Source organism: Apus apus, chromosome 2 (assembly GCF_020740795.1).
Source record: "Apus apus isolate bApuApu2 chromosome 2, bApuApu2.pri.cur, whole genome shotgun sequence".
Taxonomy (NCBI): Eukaryota; Metazoa; Chordata; class Aves; order Apodiformes; family Apodidae; genus Apus; species Apus apus.
Genome location: NC_067283.1, coordinates 98,938,415 through 98,959,741, shown reverse-complemented (window position 1 = coordinate 98,959,741; position 21,327 = coordinate 98,938,415). Strand labels below are relative to the sequence as shown.

The following is a 21,327-nucleotide window of genomic DNA, read 5'->3' as shown; positions in this document are numbered from 1 at the left end:
ACTTTTCAAGTTCACAGGGACTTGTGCTTGGGTATTTTTGATACTTTTGTAGTTCAGATGTTTGTTCCATTGAGTTAGTTACATTGACACAATATTTCAACCTTTGGTGATGGGCGTCTGCGAGACTTGCTGAACACAGTTGCGCTGCGATGTCCCCCTCCCTGGGCAGTGATTCCAAAGGGATCTGCCATCCGAGAGGGAGTTGCCGCTGCCACAGCGAGCAGACAGCCTGCAGAAAAGTGGGTAAAACCGCCACGGCAAAAGGAAAAGCATCTGGCCCCAGCTCTGCGTCATGCCCGGGGGCAGCGGTGGGGCTCAGCCCTCCTCCGACACCGGGCTCACGACACCCGCGGGCACACCCTCCGCGGCGGCCGCGACCCCCGGCGGCGAGCAGGGCCGGCGCTGGAGGCGGGCTCCGCGGCCGCGGCGCCGGGGGCGGTGTCCCCGCTCTGCTCTGCCCCGCCCACCGCCCAGCCCGCCTCCCCGGCCGTAGGCGCGGGCAGCCGCGGAGCCGCCGCCGGGCAGGGCGGTACGGAGCGCGGCCGGGAGCTAGGGCTGCAGCGGCGGTGATAGCGGTGACAGCGGCGGCAGCAGAAGCGGCAGCAGCAGCAGCAGCAGCAGCAGCAGCGAGGGTCCGGCGAAAGAGCGGAGCGGCCGGCCGGCCGGCCGCCACCCGGAGCGGAGCGCGGCGCGGCGTCCGCGGGAGAAGTGCGGAGCGGGCGGGGCGCAGCGCTGGCCGCTGTCTGGATGTCACAGGCGACTCGGGAGTCGGCAGCCGGAGGCACCCGGGAGGGCCCGGGGGAGGAGGAGGAGGCGGCGGCGGCGGCGGCGGAGGACTCCGGGAGTAGAGGCGAGGAAGCAGGCAGCGCTGGCCATGGCCTCCAACTTTAACGATATTGTCAAGCAGGGCTACGTGAAAATCCGCAGCAGGAAGCTGGGGGTGAGTGAGCTCTCCCTTGGCCGGCCCTCCCCGGGGTGGGGACGAGGCGCTGAAGGCTGCCTCGCCGGCCTGGGGGGCGGCGGTGCCCCGGCCGGGGCCACCAGCGTGGGGCGCGGCGACCTGCTGCTGCCGCCGCTGTCGCCGCCTCTCGGACTTTGCTCCTTTCTCCGTTGGGGTCGGTGGGGATGCGCTGCCATTGCACTTCGGAGAGAGTCAGCTTCTCCGCTCTCTCTCTCCGGGAAGGCGCCTCTCTTCCCATCTTTCTCAGAGAGCACCTTCCAGGGTCACTGACCGGGGAAAGCTTCGCCCCTTCCCTTCGTCCTGCCCGAGTCCCACAGCCAGGCCGGGGCAGATGCCCACGTTGGGTGTCCCTCCCCTCGCCTGCCTCTCGCCTTGTTGCCTCCGGCAGTGGCTTCGATGGGGGGATAAAGGCGCAGGCATCATCTGTAAAAACTTTGTGCACAAATTCTCCTTGCCTCTCTCCCTTCCTTCTTCTCCCGTTTTGGGAAAGGGTTGTCTTCAATGAGGGCAAGATCTGAAAATACTGGGGGCTGGTACCAGAGTAGTCTGCTAATAAGTGAGAAAAACAGGGAGACTGGTTCTTGAGGGCATGGGGGACTAGGGAAGGGGAGCCTGCAGCTGTCCGGGAGTCAGGCGGGGACGGAAGGGGGTGGCAGTCGCATGGACAGAAAGGCAGATGCAGAGGCTGCCTGTGATTGAAAATTAAGGGCGGCTTCTAAGCTGAGGGTAGCTAGCCTCAGTACATACCGGGGAAGCTCAGCAAGGCCGAAGATAACAAACACCGCTTTATCAGATTGGCCACGGGCACTTTCTCTGATGGAGTACAGCAAGCCTTGCAAAGACAATGATGTTGCAGCAGAGTGCGTGCAGGGGCCAGGGTTTTGGAAACTTAGAACGCGCCGGTGACTTACCAGTTCGGGCTTTCTTCTACCCTTTGTGTGTGTGACAACGACAAAGCTCAGGGGAGCTGGAAGCTCCAAGGCCTCTCTACTGCTTTGCACAGCTACTTGATGTTGCCAAGAATCCCAAAAGACCTTGTGGGTTTGAGACTAAACCTAGCTGGGACTGGGAGCATGTTTGATGTTCTTTTTTGGGTTCACCCTTGTTTTCTACTCTGGGAGTGCAGAAAAGTGGAGAGTCTCTACCTGTTCTTCCTTCTAGGAAGGTGGGCTCCCTCTCCATTCTTCCCCTAAAACCTAACAGAGCAGGAGCCATGTGAAATCTGCCCTCCCACAAATCGTGCTCTGTGAGTTTACCACAGTGCTAATATTTATTTCCTCCTTCTTCCCCCCAGATGCTGTGCTTTACTTGCAGACACAGTGTGCCAGGGGGTAGGAGGCTAATAATAAATTAACCTTTGGAGCACTACTGCTTTGCCAGGGCTTTTGATTCCAGAAGAGCATAGAGATTTTGGTCTGAATCCTTAATAGTGCCAACTCTGAATGTTTGAAAAATGGTATAAATCCAAAGAGAATGGATGCTTTTATTAATGATTTTGCCACCTGAGTCACTCCATGCATCAGTCAAGCATTAGTCTATCGGAAGAAGCAATTTCTAATCTTTAGTTTGTTTCTGGCAGTCCTCTGCTTAACCTTTGCTCATCAGTTTTTCCCCGTCTCAGCAGTGAGATGATGGTATCGCATCACCTTGATGTTGGTAGTTGGAGGTAAAGTTAATATTTGATTTTCAAATCTGGGCTTAACGGCATCTCAGAGTCCTTAAAGTATAAAATTATGTATATCTATACATGCAAATAATTTTATTTACCTATGTGTATAGTGTTTATGCAGCAAATGTAGAGTTCATGTTACAGTGATCTTGGATGGTATTTGCTGACTTGTGAAAATGAAATTATGAAGACAGTAGTATTTCATCACAGCATATCTTAAGTACCTTAAATATTTTGTTTTGAAAACGTTAATCTGATTTTTGGTGGGGGAAATATAACTGCATTTTTTCTTGAGTGGATATTATTCATGGTCAGAATTATTATCATACTTCTACACTAAGCAGAAGTAGAACAATTCATGCTATGGAGAATTTTTTTCTACTGAACAGGGGCATGAGGGTTACAATTCAGACTACACAGCCTCAGGCAGGTGGTAGTATAAGCTTAAATATGACATATGGGGATGCACATCTGAATAAATCTATTCAGGATAATGAAAAATTGATTGTATTTTATAGAAAACGGCATCAAAATTCAAATGAGTGTGGTGGTTGAAAGGTATGAATATGTGTGTATATATCCATAGCTAATTGGATTCTTATGACTGAATTTCTAAATTAATGCTATTTTTGTTCACCAAGTGAACATTAAAGGTTTGTATTTTTACCCTTATGTCTATCTCCAAGTCCAAACCTTAATGAATTACACTAGGGCTACCACAATGTAGGTTAATACATCAGTTTTCAGGGATGGATATAAATGTCTGTTAACGAATCAATATTTTTAACCTCCAAAAATACTGAAAGGAAGAAAAAGAGCTATGGGTTTTGAAAACTAAGGTTAAAATAGTTTTGAAACATGTGAATTGAATTTTCTCTCTTGCTGTTGATGTTTCATTCTTACACATTCAAAGTTATTGATTTTATTTTACTTTTTTTGTGATAATACTCTACATTCTTTGAATATTTTGATGTCTCTTGAAAAGTAGATTGATTAGAACTTGGAAAGCCAAGGTGACTAATACCAATTTTAGTGCTAGATTTGGGCAATTAAACTATTTCTAACATTTAGGCTGGTAGCCAACTCATTACAGAAATTCTTCCAATGTAGCTTTTATTCTGTCTTGTTTTGTGACTGAGTGAGGCCTGGCTGGGAATCAAATGGAAGATATTTCTATATAATGCAACCTGTGAAGTTTCAGGTAAAATTGAGTGACATAATTCTGTAGAACAAAAGCAAAGAGTGTATTTCATTTAATTAAAAATATCCACCAGCAACAACCTTTGACTTGGGGTGAGCTTTCCTGAAGAATTTAGTTTTCCAATAATTTAGATTTTTAAATCCAAGTTATAAGTCTTCTGATTGCCTTGTTTTATTGTTTGTTGTTTGTTGTTTTTTTTTGTAACATAGAAACTTTTTATGAATTTTTTTTTAACAAGGTATATCACATGTTTATCTCTGATTTACTATGGCTATACCTTGCTTTAAGTGCTTGTTACCCTGTCTAGCTAGTCCCCACATATATGCAAATCGATTTGTAGTGTGCGTGAGTGCCATCTTCAGTCACAGAGGATAGACAAAGGACCATTCTGAAGCAAGCGGTCAGGACTCAGAGCTATTTTGCCATCAGTAACTTATTCTGTTTAGAAAGGTTATCTGAAGTCAAAGATGAGGCCTCAGTCTTGATGGGAATACATGCCAAGAGGTATTGCCAGCATTTGCCCTTACTTTTTGTTTAGCTATACCTGGTTATCCAGACTCTTTACTTCTTTACACCATAATCAAGTGGTCATCTACCACTGGATTTACATCTTAATGGACTTAAGTGTATTTCCTGACAGTCCAGTGTTTTCAAGTAGAACTCATTGTTCTGATATCTTTATGTTGTTAAAGTAGCTTCCTTTTGATGTAGGGTTGGATTGTCAGTTTGCCAAAATAAGGAGCTTTACCAGACTCTCCGTTGTTGTTGGAATCTGACGTCTGCATTTATTGGGAACGCATGAAGGTGTCAGTCTGCAAAGAGACATCCAGCCAGTTAGACCACTTAGCCTATCTGCCCACTTTTGTTAAGCAAGAGCTGGATATAAAACATCTCCATGGTGTCTTTAAATTTTAAATATATATTAAAGCCTGTGTAGTAGTATAGACACCTTCATCGAGGTATCGCATGTATTTTTGAAATTTATAAAAACTTAGTCAGCAAGGATATCGGTGATTGAAACATCTTTTTAAAATCGGTTTCCCTGCAGTCTAAATATGCCTTTCTGTTCAGTGCTTTGGCATTCCTGCACTGTTTGATATTTTGCTTTTCTCTAATGCTACATAAAGGAAATACCTCATTCTTCCAGCCATTACATTTGACCTGTGCACCCTCCTTTGAAATAAATTTGATTGTAATGTGGTGTGCTGTGCAGATCAGAATAGGTCATTTGTGTAGGGTGGAACAGGACTATGCTGCCTTTGTTCTTTTGGAATCTTTCATACTTGTGTCACATTAAAATTCATATGACACAATTTTATACTGCACTGGCTGTGCTCATAGGCTGAAACTTTCTTGTAGCAGATTGAATCCCTTTGTTGCCTCCTAATAAACTAAGCTGTGAGGATTTCATGCCTTGTTGAAATACTGTTTCTCAGAAGAAAAACAATTTGATATCACATTAGGAAGTCTAATAAAAAATGAGCATTGTGTAGCTTTGATAGTGTTGTTTTGACCCATATCAACCTTCAAAATCATAATCTTTTTGTTTGTTTGTTTTTGGGTTTTTTTGGCATGCCTTGGCTGCAAAACAAAAGAAACCCATCTAGTGGAAATTTTAACTCAGCTGGTGAATAAATACGGGTATTTATGTGTTTCCACATACTGAGCAGAATTATGTCCTGAGTGTTTCAGGTTTTACTCTAATACTCCTATCCAAAGAGAAAATTGTACCTACCTGTCAGTCTTGAGTGAGGATTAAATAACAGGTTGCTCTTAGTCACCAAATGAAGAGTTTTACCTTATAAAAAACCTCCCAATTTTTAACCATACTTTTAGATCATTGCATGTACCTTTTCTGGAAGTGAACATAGTATTTCTCCTTCTGCTGTTAATTCTGTCTTCAATCAATCAGAGCTAACAATGCTATGAATAAGAACCTCTGATTATAGCTTGGTTCCTCTTGAAATACTGCATTACATCATAAAGCCCCCCTAACTTTTAATTGAGATTGTGTGTATATTTAGGGTGAAGAAAGTGAAGGGATCTGCAAAATGTCCTGAGTTTGACATTACACTGATTGATGGCAGTGGCTTTGCAAGTGGGTCATGATGAATACAAAGGGCAGAGTAAAGGTTCTTCTGTTTCTTTTGAGTTGCATTTGCATAATCTAAGAAACAAACAAATGATAAGTCCAAGCAAATAGCGCAGTCTGGAATGGATTTAAGTTCCATAGATTATTTAATGTTATTATCTAGGGGAAATCTTCTCAACCTGTTTGGAAACACTGAGATTGCCATTTATAACTGCAGCCTGGCAGATGACCTCAACTATGAATTAAGTCTCAGAACCCGAAATTTGTTCAAACTTTAATAACTGAATTCCTATTCATAATGAATTTATTTCAATTTTAATAAAGCTTGAACTGAAATTACTTTGTTCCCAGTTTCTCTCCCTCTTTCCCCCCAGTGGCACAGGGGGACAGGGGATGGGGTTTAGAGTCAGTTCACAGGCTGGTGTTTCTTGCTGCTCCTTCCTCCTCAGGAAGAAGGATTCCTTACAGTCCTTCCCTGCTTCCCCTTGGGGTCCCTCCCATGGGAGAGAGTCCTTCACGAACCTCTCCTTCGTGAGAACTTCCCATGAGGTCCAGAACAAGCTGGACCAGCCTGGGCTTCCCAGAGAGTCACGGGCTGCTTCGGGAACAGGCACCTCCCCTGGCGCCAGGGTCTTCCAAAGCTGCATAATCAAGAGTCCACTGGCAGCAAATCCAAGTCCACTGGCCAAGTTCACCCCTCCTGGCACCTTCAGGGAATGTTCCACCACATTCCTCCACGAGTGTAGGGGGACAGCTGCCATCTCGCCATGGGTTGCAGGGAAACTTCTGCTTGGGCACCTTCTTGCCCTTCTTCCTCACCAACCACCAGCACTGCTCTCCTTCCCCAGCACAGCTCTCCTCCTTTTCTTTAAGTGCTCCTCTGCTCATATATTATTTCAGTTATTTCGTATGTTAATCACTGAGGCTCATCTGTTGTCCCTCTAATGGATCTTTGGCTGGGTTTGGAGCAGGGGGAACTTCTCAGCTTCTTACCGGAGCCACCCCTGGCACCCTTCCCCTGCTATCAAAAAACTCACCAAACCAGAACAGGAAATAACAATAATTTTGAGCTTTTAACTAGTTCTTATTGATTAAGCATATTGTGCAGGAAATGGAATGAAATATCTTGCAGCCATTATAGACATGACCAAAATTCCAACAATTTTTTACGTTAATATTTACAGAAAGTTGTGAGCCAGGTTTGTGTGAAACGCTTAGGAGTTGGCTGTTTCCCAGTTGCTTTTGTTCATATGCTTTTGCACATCTTAATTCTTAACATGTCTGACAATGAAAGGTCTATTAATTTTGAAATGTACAGCACTTATTTAAAGGGACAAATAATTTCTCTTTTGCGTATAGCATGTCACCTACATGTTATCTGTGGATTACAGATGCTTCTATTTTTACTCTTGTGTGTAATATCATTAGCCTCAGTGAGATTATGCCTTAGCTGTATGACGATTACACAAAGAAGTGTTTGTAGATTTGACTACTATAACTTGCATATTGTGAGATGGTAACATTTTATTGATTTGTATCTCCTGTGTGGTGATGGCCTTTTTATTGTTTATTTAGGAATCTGTCATTTTTATCCTAGGATGGACACAAAAGACCTGATGAAAAGACTCTGAAGTCAATTTAAAGGAGCCCATTAACTTCAGTGGCTTTGGTTCAGAGTCCAGGAGGTAGCAGTAGCTGAATGCATAGAACATGCATTTCCTTCTTGTAAAATGCCCTTCAAATCCTACTCAAAGGAGCTGTCCTTTCTCAAATCGGTATTTATGGAAGGAACATCCTCTGTGAATCCTTGAAATACACAAGGAATTATTCATGTCATTCCAGTAGTAAGTTTTCTTCTTAGTTTTTTAGAAATAATCTTGCCTCGAATCATTCATTCAGATTTTTGCAAGCAGTGCAAAACGCTTTATAGCGGTTGCCTGGCAACGACATATTCAGGCAACACATGTGAATCAGTTGTTAGTTACACTCATATATATATGACTGAGTATAGAGAATACAGTTTAGTTAGGTACTAATGACAAATGTCTAAAAAAGCATGTTATGAAATGGTCCTTTTTTGGTTTAAGACAAATTAAGAGGCTTGGGTCTATGTTACCCTGCAAAGTTAGTCTTCTGTTGTAGCTTGTGTAGAAGTTCTGCTAGCTGAACAGCTTTTCATGAATATCATGGTATAGTTAATATACTTGTATGCAGTCATAAAAAGCAATGTCAAAAATTCTCTTTGTTGAAGGTGAAAAATACTTTAATATATATGGATGCTGATTTATATCCCTCACTGTTCTTTTAATTAATAATGTGTTATTGAACCAAAATGTGATCACTTTACTGTGTACCGTAGCCATTCTGTTATATTTAAAATAAAAATTATAAATGTTGTGCTGCAAGTTATATTTTTAATCTCTTCAACTTGCAATGCAGCTTTAAAAATAAAAATAAAAAATGGTGGTGTATTATTATAATTAAGCATTATTTTGTTGAAAACTTTTTTTCAGATAAAATATATAATTCAACTCTAGATACTGGGAAATTTCTTTAGTAAGGTCAACAAAGATAAAAAAGGAAATCAATAAGCCAAAAATGCAAATTTACAAAGAAGAACTGAGGAAGAATAGGGTTTGCTGTAACTCTGTCTTAACACTTCTGTGTCACCTAGATGCTTTACATTAATTTTTTTTTTTTTTTTTGTATTTATAATACATTTCCATGCATCATGTCTGAGAGGAAAATCTGCATGATTGTTTAGTGCAGCTAGCAAACCACTAGAAGTGAAAACCTGGTGCAAGTCAAGAGATTTCCAAATGGTGAGATTTTCGGCTGGTTTGAGAATTAGAACTGCTGACTCCCAGAGTACTCTTTCTGACTATGACAAGCAGAGTCTTGTTCAGAAAGCTGGGACTAACGTGAAATTCTACTTAGAAATTAAGTGGAAAAAAATAATGCAATATATAAGGTACTGATGAAATATGCTTTCTTTCTGTGAGCTCTGCCACAAAATAATTTTTCAGCTTTTTAACAATTGTAATGCGTGAAATGTGTCATTACCATCATACTGAGAGGTTACAAGACCATGCAAATGGAGCTTCAGAGGAATTACCCTTCACTTCTAATGCACATAAATTAAGAAAAAAAAAAAAAAGAAAAAAAAAAAGATTAACAAAAACATCTAAATCCTCTTTTAAAATATTGATCTTATCTCTCTCTGTTGTTCACGGGCCAGATCGGCCCTCATCATCTCCAATTTGTCTGGGCCGAACTTTGGAAAGGTTGTATCGTTAATGTGTCAGTAAGAAGTTAGAAACACATGTCATTGAGTAGACCTGGGGAAAAGAGTTACACGCTGTCTGCCTACTGGAGGAAAGGCTCTTCAACGTGTTTCTTCTACCTGCTTATTGCAAAAAGAATGAATAGCAAAGTCAAATATAAAAGTTTTTCACTGCTATGGAACCAAATCAGTGCCAGTTTTGAGGAGGAAGCTCACGATGCTTCTAATACTCTCTGTTCTTTTTGGGAAATTTTTGTACACATCGTTTCTCTGGTATTCTCTGCCCTCACAGAGAATTGGTATACACTCTTTTCTCAACCAGACTTTTTTTTTTTTTTTTTGTTCCTGCAAAGAGTGAAGTCATGCAAATAAAAAAGGGTTTTCTGAAGGTGTAGTCACAATTGTTTTGTACAGGACCTAGAAAGAGAAGACCACAATTGTGGTTGCCCTTCAGGCATTATGATAAATATAATTTGTGTTTATTATAATTGCTTTTATTTTCTGTGCTTATTTATCTGACTACTTGTAGAGAATGCAGTCTTTGATAACAAGAGGTAATGGATCAAAACTGGAAGAGGAGAGATACAGGTTAGACACTAGGAGGAAATTCTTTAGTGCGAGGGTTGTGAGACACTGGAACAGGTTGCTCAGGGAAATTGTGGAAGCCCCATCCCTGGAAGCATTCAAGGCCAGGCTGGAGGGGGCTTTGAGCAACCTGGTCTAGTGGGAGGTGTCCCTGCCCATATAGAGGGGTTGGAACTAGATGATCTTTAGGGTCCCTTCCAACTCAACCCATTCTATGATTCTATGATAAAGTTTTACCTGATGGAATAAAGGATTAGGTAGTTCAAATGTGATGAGAGAATGTGAAAAATAAAATATGAGGCTTAACTAGGAGTGGAGAAAAAATTCATTTTAACTGAAGCTGATATGCTAAATTATTAATTGCTCATTTAGTACAATAATTATAAGGTACTTTCAAATGAAATAGTTTTGCTGATGAAAGTAATTTCTTTTTTTTTTTTTTATGTCATTGGAATAGCAGTGCTTCCTCTGAATGGTAATTATTATTTTTTTTCTTGAAACTGTACTTTTAAATTGTTGCTGTAACTACCTCAGAAGGATGTAGACTTTCCATATGAGAACTGAAAAATAGTAGGGATTTTTTGGTGCAAGGAAAGCAAGCTATAGCTTTTCAGTGCATGGTCCTTTCAGGTACTAAACAAGTTCGTATCTCTCTTACTCCTCTAGCAGGCACTTAAAGTTCTCAGCTTCTGATATGATAGCATTCTTAATTAATATAATTTTCTCCATGGATTATGCAAAACAAAATTCATTAGTAATATTGTTTACTTATACATTAGTGATTCTTGCTTTTGAGTTGTATGGTATTTACCTACTGTCTGAGAGAGACTGAGACTGAGAATGAGTTTCTTAACTTCTGAGTATCAAAGAGGTATTTGATACCTGCTGTTATTATTCTCAAAGTTACAGTGTTTTTAACTCCATCCATGTGTACTGTTACTGATAAACCTAAAAAGACTGAAACTAACAGAGGTACAGATACACAAAAAAAGTACTTTTGTAAGTGAGGAGAAGGTTTCTGGAGCTTTTTTAACTGTTAATGAAATAGCCTCTTTCTAAAAGATAGAAATCTTTGTGCTTTTGTGTTTCACTGTATATGAGAAAAATTAAATTTTAGTATTTTTCAGAGATTTATTTTGTAGTCTTGAGCACTTTGATTCATTCCAGCCTTATTCTCAATTATACTAAGCCCACGGCACACTACATAAGTTAAATTTAAATCTGCATCAGGGCCCCTTATACTGCCAGCATAGTGAAGAATGCCGTTAGTGTAAATGGGAAACAGCTTGTTTTCTGTCTATAAAATGAGTATAATCTTTTCAACCACTTCTTTATATTGTCTGCTCAAACTAAATACACTTGAAAAATTCTCATTTTCAATATGTAGGTTGGTTAGCACTAATCATCATCAAAACTGTTATTAGATGCTGCCACTGTCTAGAAAATATTAGAATAATTCAGAATTTATTTTTAATAGTGTGATTCACAGAACCATGGAATGGTTGAGTTTTGAAGGGACCTCTGGAGGTGTTTTGGTCCAACCCTCCTGCTTAGGCAGGGTCACTGTCTATTTTAATGTTGCATTAAGACTGTTACTTTTGGGTTGAAAATATATTTCACTGAAATCTTCTGTGAAATTTCTTTTTTTACAGTCAGGATTTGTTGAGAAATCTGAGTTATTTTAAATTTTTGTATGCAAAGAAAGTAAATATTTTATTATTTTTCCCCCCCATATCTTATTGGTAGAAATGATTGCTCATCAATTTTAATCTTAGAAACAGATGTCACTTAGAGGAAGGCATGAAGCCTCAAGCTGATAACTTTCATAGGCCTTATGTCTCTTTTGCCTTATGTGATACAGAATTTTAGTACAAAATCTAAAGTCTCAAATTATTTCACTTTTAAAAGTAGATATGGAAAATGTTACAATTATTCACATCTCAACTTGTAGGACAATTCTGAAAGCTGCATATTGTCTGTGAGACAATTTCAGAACTGCTAAGATTACTCGTTGGCAAATGTGGATGTAAATTTCTGCCCCCAGTCATGCAGATATAAGCCATATTAGTCAAACGCGTGTCACACAATTCAACAACCTTATTTTAAGGTGGGGAGACAGTTAGAAATATTACTACATCTTTTTCCTTCCCTAGTACAATATATCACTGGTCAGATTTTGAGAAGACATCAGAGTTCTCTCATCTCCAAATTTTCTAAAAGGCATGTTTCCCACAAAACAATTTGGAAAAAACTTTTACTCTCTAGCCTTCTGTGAAACTTTCTGCTATGTAATACTGATACCTAGCCTTAAGTTGTCCATTTGACCCATTAATATCTCTTAGCTCAAAACAGGGAGTGTGCACTTGCCTGGTCCTTAGAGGAAGGTCTTTGAGACTTTGTGCACGTTGTCAGGCAAATCAGTTGAGCCCACTTGAAGAGTCTTAGAGATGACAAAACACATTGTCACTTAAGGAGTATCTACCTACACAATATGTACAGTAAAAAAGTATCTGCAGAAGCATCTATTGAAAAGAAACATGAGGTTAAAAAAAAGTAGTTGATAAAATTAAAATTTGTCCAGTATAAAAATGCTAGCACAAGAACTTCCAGATGAGGCATTGTAACAACCAGTATTGTCAGCGTTTGCCATTCATTTAAAAAAAAAAAAAAAAAAAAAAAAAAGTTTTCTGCGGCCTTTTGAAATTGCTGAAATATTTGTATTCACTTCAGTAGGTCAAAGCTGAAAGCAAAAATTTGAAAGGATACTGGGTAGGCTTGGCTAATACGGTGTGTACTGGGTGAATATACTCGTAAGCAGTGTCAACACATTAAGGTAGTAATGTGTTTAGTGGAACCCAGTTTCTTGATCATAATACATTTTTCCAATCATTGAATAATCCTGAGTTTTAGGTTTTTTAAATAACAAAAAATCTAATGTGAAATTTCTAATCTGAAAGAAGATTAAGAGAAAGGGAAATACTAAAAATAGGCAAATATACCACTTTTTGCTGTAAATGTGAACATGTAGATGAACTAGATCTGCTGTTTCTGGTGTACATAATTGTCCCTTTCATTAGATCTCATTGTTTTGTGTAGGTACATTTTTAATTGCTTCTGGCAAGTCATAAGATTAAACATTTCTGCAGGAAAAGCTGTACAACAGGCAAAAAGTTTCTCAGCAGTGAATTTACATTTGTATGTAAAAATTAGCTGATGTGGATTAGGGAAAATGAGATTTTCAAAAAGCAGAGTGACAAATTCTAAGATCTAACTTTATCTATTGGAACAGAATCTCTGACAACAGTTATTCCTGGAAATGGTATGAGATGTATTAAATATATGGCTAGGAATATAAAAAATACAGCAGAAGGAATAAGCAAAAGAAAGGAAGCAGGGTGCTCCATGCTGATGTTATTGCAAAAGAAGAATAATGGAATTTTTTAATGGTCTCAGAATTCTTAGTAAAGCAGAAGATGGCAGGTTTTTGCAAGGTGGAGTAGATAGACTAATGCAGAGGCTCTATTTATAGAATCTAAGCCATTGCAGAGTACAAGACCTAGGGGCCAACAGGGTATTGCTGGATTACTACCTTTTCAGAAGATTCAGGTTATTTTGAAGAATTAGTTCTGAATGCCTGTAGAGGATCATTAAAGATTATTGTTTTCAAACACTTCTAACCATTTGGGATGAAGTCAGTATTTACAAATCATGCAAAGAAGCTGTAACTGATGATAACACAGTAGAAGCCAGTGGAAGACGTTGATTAAGCCATTGGAGTCAGGTGTCTGAAGTGCTTTGAAAGCTGAAGACAAGCAGTGAGATATAGGGAGGAATCTGTGGAGAAGCCATAGAATTACATGAGATTTATGGAGAATGAGGAGAATATTTATATTGTTGGGCCTCATACTGTACTTATTTGAGGATAAATATTACTCTAACAGCTTTCGTAGGATGATATGCCTAGTGTTTTGAGGTATTGTTTGGAGATTTCTTGAACTGAAGGAGAAAATAAAAAAGCAAATGTGTATATTTTGTGGACTTCAAAATACGTTTGACATTATTTTGACATGATCATACCATAATGTGTTTTACATCCTAAGAGAACCCAGAGGTTAAATACATTTCAAAATATTTTTCCAGGTGTATTTTCCAGAGCTCTTGATGTCAGAAAATACTTTTTGCCAGTGATATTTTTATTTCTTTCTTATCTAAATAAGCAAATTGGTAATTTCTGGTGGGTTTCTGTATGTTATTCTGTGGCTTATAGTAATTTCTCCTAAAAACAAATACCCTATATGAATGTTTCCTCTACTGCAATCTGAGAAAAAAATGAGTTTGACACTGTAGTGAGGTGATGCCTGTTGTTCAATTCTTCAGAATCCTTTTTCTTTTTCCCTTACCTCCTACCTAACCAATTTCTAGAGCAGCCTGTAGATAAAGAATTGATCTTCTGGTAGTAAAATTAACACTTTTTCCTTCTGTAATCTGGAAATTACTAGAAAGAGTAAGTACCTGTTCTCATTTTAAAACTTCCTAATATACTTAATTGATTTACTTGTACTAATTAAAAATGAGCCAAATATCTACTTGTCAGTGAAAAAGCATAAGCCTCCTTGGGTTATGTCAGGTTTTTCAGTCTAGGAAAATGTAACAAGTGTAAATTATATTGATTTTCTTTGACCTGAGCTAACCCACAGTAGTGTCACAGCTGTGCTCTTGCTGATGCTCACAACCGAGCTGAATGTACAATAGATGAACTGAGTTGAACCAGGGGATTTGAAATGGGGAATGCTACTTGCTACCCTTTGAAGTCAACTTGAGAGAGCTATAATGCAAAGCATAGCTGCCTGCATAGCTCTTAGAATAGCCATGAGTGAAACAGTGAAAACAGAAGCAGCTCAACTAGCAATGTGTTATTACAATGATATTTTTAATTTTTAGACATCACTAGTGTTCATTAAGTTATGCTTGCAGTGAATTTATATACAATACAAAGACTCCTGCTAAAGAGGGCCAAATCTGCCCTTGATTGTGCAAGTATCTCTGAAAGTGTGTGTTCGCACATTACACACCAGCCACGTGGCTCACCATAGCAGTGAAATTTTGATCAAGTTTTAGTCAATCCTTCATTGCAGCAGTTTAATAAAATTCAGACTCCAAAAATATTAAAAACTTGGGTTAATAGAGCAGTTCCCCATTTTCAAAATACATTCACTAAGTAGATGGGTAATTCTAGGAATCACAGAATCTTAGGGGTTGGAAGGGACCTCAAAAGATCATCTAGTCCAACCCCCCTGCCAGGCAGGGTCACCTAGAGCACATCACACAGGAACTTGTCCAGGTGGGTTTTGAATGTCTCCAGTGAAGAAGACTCCACAACCTCTCTGGGCAGCCTGTTCCAGTGCTCTGTCACTCTCACAGTAAAGAAGTTTTTTCTAATATTTACATGGAACCTCCTGTGCTCCAGTTTGCACCCATTGCCCTTTGTCCTGTCACTGGATGTCACTGAAAAAAGCCTGGGTCCATTGTCCTGACACTCCCCCTTAACATATTTGTAAACATTGATGAGGTCACTCTCTTCTCCAAGCTAAAGAGACCAAGCTCCCTCAGCCTTTCCTCATAAGGGAGATGTTCCACTCCATCATCTTTGTGGCTCTGCACTGGACTCTTTCAAACAGTTCCCTGTCCTTCTTGAACTGAGAGTCCCAGAACTGGACACAATATTCCAGATGTGGCCTCATTAAGGCAGAATAGAGGGGGAGGAGAACCTCTCTTGACCTACTAACCACACCCTTTCTAATGCACCCCAGGATGCCATTGGCCTTCTTGGCCACAAGGGCACATTGCTGGCCCATGGTCATCCTCCTGTCCACCAGGACCCCCAGGTCCCTTTCTCTTACACTGCTCTCCAGCAGGTCAGTCCCCATCCTGTACTAGTCCATGGGGTTGTTCTTCCCCAGATGCAAGACTCTACACTTGCCCTTGTTGAATTTCATCAAGTTTTTCGCTGTCCAACTCTTCAATCTCACTGAATGGCAGCACAGCCTTCTGGTGTATCAGCCACTCCTCCCAGTTTAGTGTCATAAGCAAGCTTGCTGAGGGCACAGTCTGTTCCCTCATCCAGGTTGCTGATGAAAATACTGAACAGTACCGGTCCCAGTACTGACCCCTGAGGGACTCCAGTAGTCACAGGCCTCCAACTAGATTCTGTCCCATCGACCACAACTCTGAATTCTTCCTTTCAACCAGTTCATGATCCACCTCACTACCTGACCATCAAGACCACACTTCCTCAGTTTATCTATGAGGATGCTGTGGGAGACAGTGTCAGAAGCTTTACTCAAATCAAGATAAACCACATCTACCGCCCTACCATGATGTATCCACGTAGTTACTTCCTCATGGAAGGCTATAAGGTTGGTCAAACATGACTTCCCCTTGGTAAAACCATGTTGACTGCTCTTACTGATCCCCTCATCCTTGATATGCCTAGAGACAGTGCCAAGAATGTGCTTACTGGTCGACAGTTACCTGGGTCCTCCTTCTTGCCCTTCTTGTAGACTGGAGTGACATTTGCTATCCTCCAGTCCTCAGGCATCTCTCCTGTTGCCCACAACTTACCAAAACTGATGGAGAGTGGCCTAGCAATGGCCTCTGCCAGCTCCCTCAGCACCCGCAGGTGTATTCCACCTGGACCAATCGATTTATGGGTGTCCAGATTGCTTAACTGATCCCTAACCCAATCCTCAACTACCAAAGCAAAATCCTCCTTTATGCTGATTTCTTCCGGGGCTTTAGGGATCTGGGGCTCCTGGGGAGAGTCTGCAGCAGTAAAGACAGAGGCAAAGAAGGTGTTCAGTACCTCTGCCTTCTTTATATCCTCTATCACCAGGGCACCCACCTCATTCAGCAGTGGGCCTATATTGCCCCTAGTGTGTTCTATCTGCAATGTATTTGAAAAAGCTCTTTCTATTGTCTTTGACCTCACTTGCAAGATTAAGTTCCAAGGAGGCCTTCACTTTCCTTATTGCCTCCCTACATCCTCTGACAACATTCCTATATTCCTCCCAAGTGGCCAGCCCCTCCTTCCATGATCTATAGATTCTCTTTTTCCACTTGAGTTTGCTCAGCAGTTCCTTGCTTAACCATGTGGGTCTCCTGGCTCCCTTACTTGATTTCCTACCCATTGGGATGCTCTGATCCTGAGTGTGGGAGAAGTGGTCCTTGAATGTTGAACAACTGTCTTGGGCCCCTTTACCACCTAGTACCCTTTCCTATGAGACTTCCCTTAACAATCGTTTGAGGACGCCAAAGTTAGCACTGCAGAAGTCCCGGGTTGTGGTCCTGCTAAATATTCTGTTCCTCCCACACAGGATCCTGCACTCCACCATCTCATGATCACTGCAGCCAAGGCTGCCATTGACCATCACTGCTTCAATCAGACTCTCCTTATTGGAGAGTACGAGATCCAGCAGCGGTCCTCTTCTAGTTGGTTTGTCCAACATTTGCATTAAGAAGTTATCATAAATGCACTGGAGGAACCTCCTGGACTGTGAAAGGCTGGCTGTGTAGGACTTCCAGCAAATATCGGGGTAGTTAAAATCCCCCATGAGGACCAAGGCCTTTAGTTGCAAGGCTGCTTTCAGCTGCCTGTGGAAAGCCTCATCAACTCCTTTGCTTTGGTGTACAGGCATTTCAGGGAACAAGCTGAGCACACTGGTGGCACCCTTGGGAGGATGCATCCCATGTAAATGCTTTTTGCTCAGATTTCATGTTTCATTTTTTCTTATGAATCAGGAGAGTAAAAAACATAATTTATGAAAGAAAAAATTGAAATGCTTGTAGAATATTTTTGTCCTTAGAACCAGATGCCTTAGGCATAGGCCTTTAATCCCTGTGCCCTAGTTACAGCAATTTAGGTTCATGAAATATAAATGTTGTTACATACGCATCTTTTTTTTTTAATTTATTTTTTCTTTTGTTTCAAAATCAGTCTGAAATATTAATGATCATATGAAATGCACTCCATTATGTGAATTGCAGTTAATACTACATTCTGGTTATCCTGACAAATGTAGTGAGTGACATTTTTTAACATTTAGACTTAAAAATGTATTCTGTTGCTGAAGAAAATCTGACTTTATAATATGGTTTCTTGTAGGCCTGCCTCTTTATCTGCATTTAAATAAAAAAGGTGCTGAAGATATGCAGCACTTGGGAAGACCACAGCTTATAATTGTTCATGGGTTCTAGTGCTGCAGTCCAAATTAATCATTGTCGAATTATGCTGGGGAGAATAGCAATGCCTAACAGAGACGTCGTCCTTGCCTGAATGAGCTTACACTCTAACATTTGAAATGTTAAAGCTATCCTTCAAAGTCTCATGCTATTTTTTTCTCTGAAAGATTTCTCTCCCTCTAAATTTATCATCGGTTTCTGCCTATCATGTCTATGCAAATGGATTTCTAAAGCTTGATTGTGACAGTTCTCTTCTCCCCCAAACTAATGAAGAAACAGTCACCAATGTGAATAAACTCCCCACTTGTATTATACAGTTTTCTTGGGATTAGGGAGGGCATTGATAGGGGATGATGGTACAGAGGTGGAAAAATAATTCGGTTTAAATCATTCAAAACTGAAACCAATAAAAGAAGTGCTGTTTGTGTAGCAACAGGTATATAGCAATGAGTAGGTTGCACTTCACTTAGAGAAAAAGTAGTCACTTTGGTACAGATGTGAAAGCTCCCAAATGAAAAATTCAGAGCCTTCTGGGAGGTTTGTTGTTTGTTTTATTTTGTTGTGTTTTTTTTTAAGACAGAGGTGGATGTCACTGTAAAACAACTATATCTACTTTAATGTGGCCAGAGAAGAGGCATTTAGCTGTTGCACTGCAGAAAGAATGAGTTAATAAACCCGCTGCACAATCTGTCTCTGCTGCAGCTCTTGGCACAAAACAGCCCTAATTGGTGGAAGCTATTGAGGCCTTAATTGCTGATTTTGCAGTACTGCCATGTTTACTGATAAGGTTTAATGCAAGCTAAAATTTGTTAACTAGAGAGAAACCGTCACACTTGTACAAGGAGCGTGAGGACAAACAGCAGGCTTTTTTTTCTATAGCACCAGTTTACAGAAAAGTATTTCAACATGTGGCATAGTTAGATTTCCTCTTTCAGGCTAATGAAATCTCTTTCTTTGAGCAGAAGAGCAGGGAAAATGTTTCTGAGTTATACATTATGCAGCTAGTACTGAAAGAAGCCTATAGTTGAAGTGATACCCAGTTGCTCACTTCACTGATTTACATGACTTAAGTATATTTATTTTTTAATTCCTTGAGAGAGATAGCTACAGCTATTAGATTTGTGTTGCATCAGGAGATTTGGGATTGAATTGAGTGTAAAAAAGAAGAAATTCTGATTGTACCCAACAGCCAAAGATAATCTACATTAGTAGATGCAGTAGTAGTCTTTCCAATACTAAAAGTTATGTTTAATATAAAAAATTATTCACAAAGTTTTCTTTTTTTTTTTCATGTTTCTGAGCATAATGGAAGCTTTGCTGTCTGCCAAATTAATGGAGGACCATTGTATTTATATATTGAAAAGTTTAGTTCTTAAACTGAGACATCCTCACATGTTAACTTTTAATGTAGTATTGCAATGTAATACAGTAGCTTATTAAGCTACTAGCCTGCTTTTTCATTTTCATTACTGAAGTATAAGTTAAAATAATTACTATTTGTATTTGAGTTCATACAGTATTAATAAAAATACTAATAAAAATACCAAATCATGTTGTTATATGGCTGTTTATGTCCCAAAAGCTACAAGGAAAAATAACAGGAATTATGTTTTGTACTTAATGTAACACTCTGAAAGTGCCAGTTTTCTGTTTTTTAGCATGTTGTTTGTATACTGAATGCATAGCTTAAGAGTAAAGGGAGAAACAGATGCTACTGCTACTTCTAATAAGTTTTTGGCTCCATGTTTGAAAAATACATTACTGTTTTTGAAGAGGTTTTGTGCTTGTATATGACTAAATCTATTTCATTTTGTTATTGAATTGTATCTTGAGTATGTTCTGTAAGCCGTAAATGTCATCTCACACAGCTCATTAAAAATATCAATCTACATAACTGAATATGTACAGCAGAGTAAATAGTTGAGGGATCTTAGAACAACACTTTAATCAAATATTTATTAGTGCTCAGAAGGGGAGAAACAGGGCGTGTTCATCAAGTGTACTAAGAAACTACTGGTAATTAGCATTACATTAAGTTACTCTGCAGTTTAAATGGAAATTATGTGAAACATTCATAATTTTAAATAAAAGGTATTTCTGTTTCGGTGAATAGTCTGCATTGATTGTAAATTTTATCTACCAATTAGACCAATTTTGGTTCAAAAAGTATTCAGTTAAGAAAGTTCTAACTCCATATAGGTCTACAACAGTGTAAAATAGAATGACATAGTATTTTAGATATGTAACAGGACAGATTTTTTGAATACAGATCAATGTTTGGATTTGAGTTTCTTCAGGGCTCTGCAGCCTCTCTAGTTGTCCATAATATTTGGTAATTCTAGCCTTGAAAGGCTGATGAAAAGAACAAGACTTTAATCAGCAAGTTCATAAGCAAAACTAATCTACATACACAAGAAATGCACTCCAAGTCTAGGTCAAGGATGTATCTCTCTGCTTTTAAAAATTTCAGAGGTTTGCAAGTCTACCACACAAGAATGACCTTGTCAGATTAGTTGACAGACTTCTGTAGTTATCCACAGAATGGGTAGCACTTTTTTCTTTAAGGAATCTGATTCAGAATTTGTTATCTGCTATTCTTCTGTTCTCCACAGATGCAGTGAAATGTACTATATCCTGTTGATTTTACAAACATTTGTACAGAAAGATAATTCCAAGAAGAGTTACAGAAAAGACAAAATAATTTGCAGTGCCACAGGCCCATGACCTCAAGCTGCATGCTTCATTCATTACTTACTTAACTTGTTGCCAAGAAACAGTTACTATAATGTATCTGTATGCTCTGTTAACATAGGAAAGTCAAACAGTAGTGACAGCAAAATCATGAGCTTTCCCACTGTCTTTTTCTTTCATATCACTGAAGTGTGGGGAAATAAAAGAAAAATAATTATAAATATATATATATATATATATATATATATATATATTTATTTATTTATATATATATAGTATATATATTTTATATATATTATATAATATATATATAATATATATAATATATATTTTTATATATATAATTATAATATATATATATTATATATATAAATAAGTAACAGTGAGTTTCTAGTAAGACAAACTGGAAAAAAAACTACTGTGTGCTTGACCTAGTTAAGTAACACTGTTGTAGAAATACTAACTCTTGTACCTCCTAACCATTTAATCTGGATGTGTACGTTTACAATACTACCTTAGAATTCTATGTTTCCTATTTTATCAGTAATTTTAAAATAACATGTCATTGCATGAGTTTTATGAAATGAATTACATATATGGTGACTCT

The 21,327-nt window shown here is 39.3% G+C and overlaps 1 protein-coding gene across 1 annotated transcript in view; it reads left to right on the top strand.

Annotated features, from left to right (window-relative positions):
- The first annotated feature begins 858 nt into the window (after nucleotides 1-858).
- The window catches only part of DOK6 (docking protein 6), a 242,296-nt gene continuing 221,827 nt past the window's right edge, over nucleotides 859-21,327 (top strand). Inside the window, exon 1 of the mRNA XM_051612120.1 lies at nucleotides 859-940. Coding sequence (XP_051468080.1) covers nucleotides 875-940 — 66 coding nt within the window. The 5' untranslated portion in view covers nucleotides 859-874. The remainder of the gene's footprint in view (nucleotides 941-21,327) is intronic.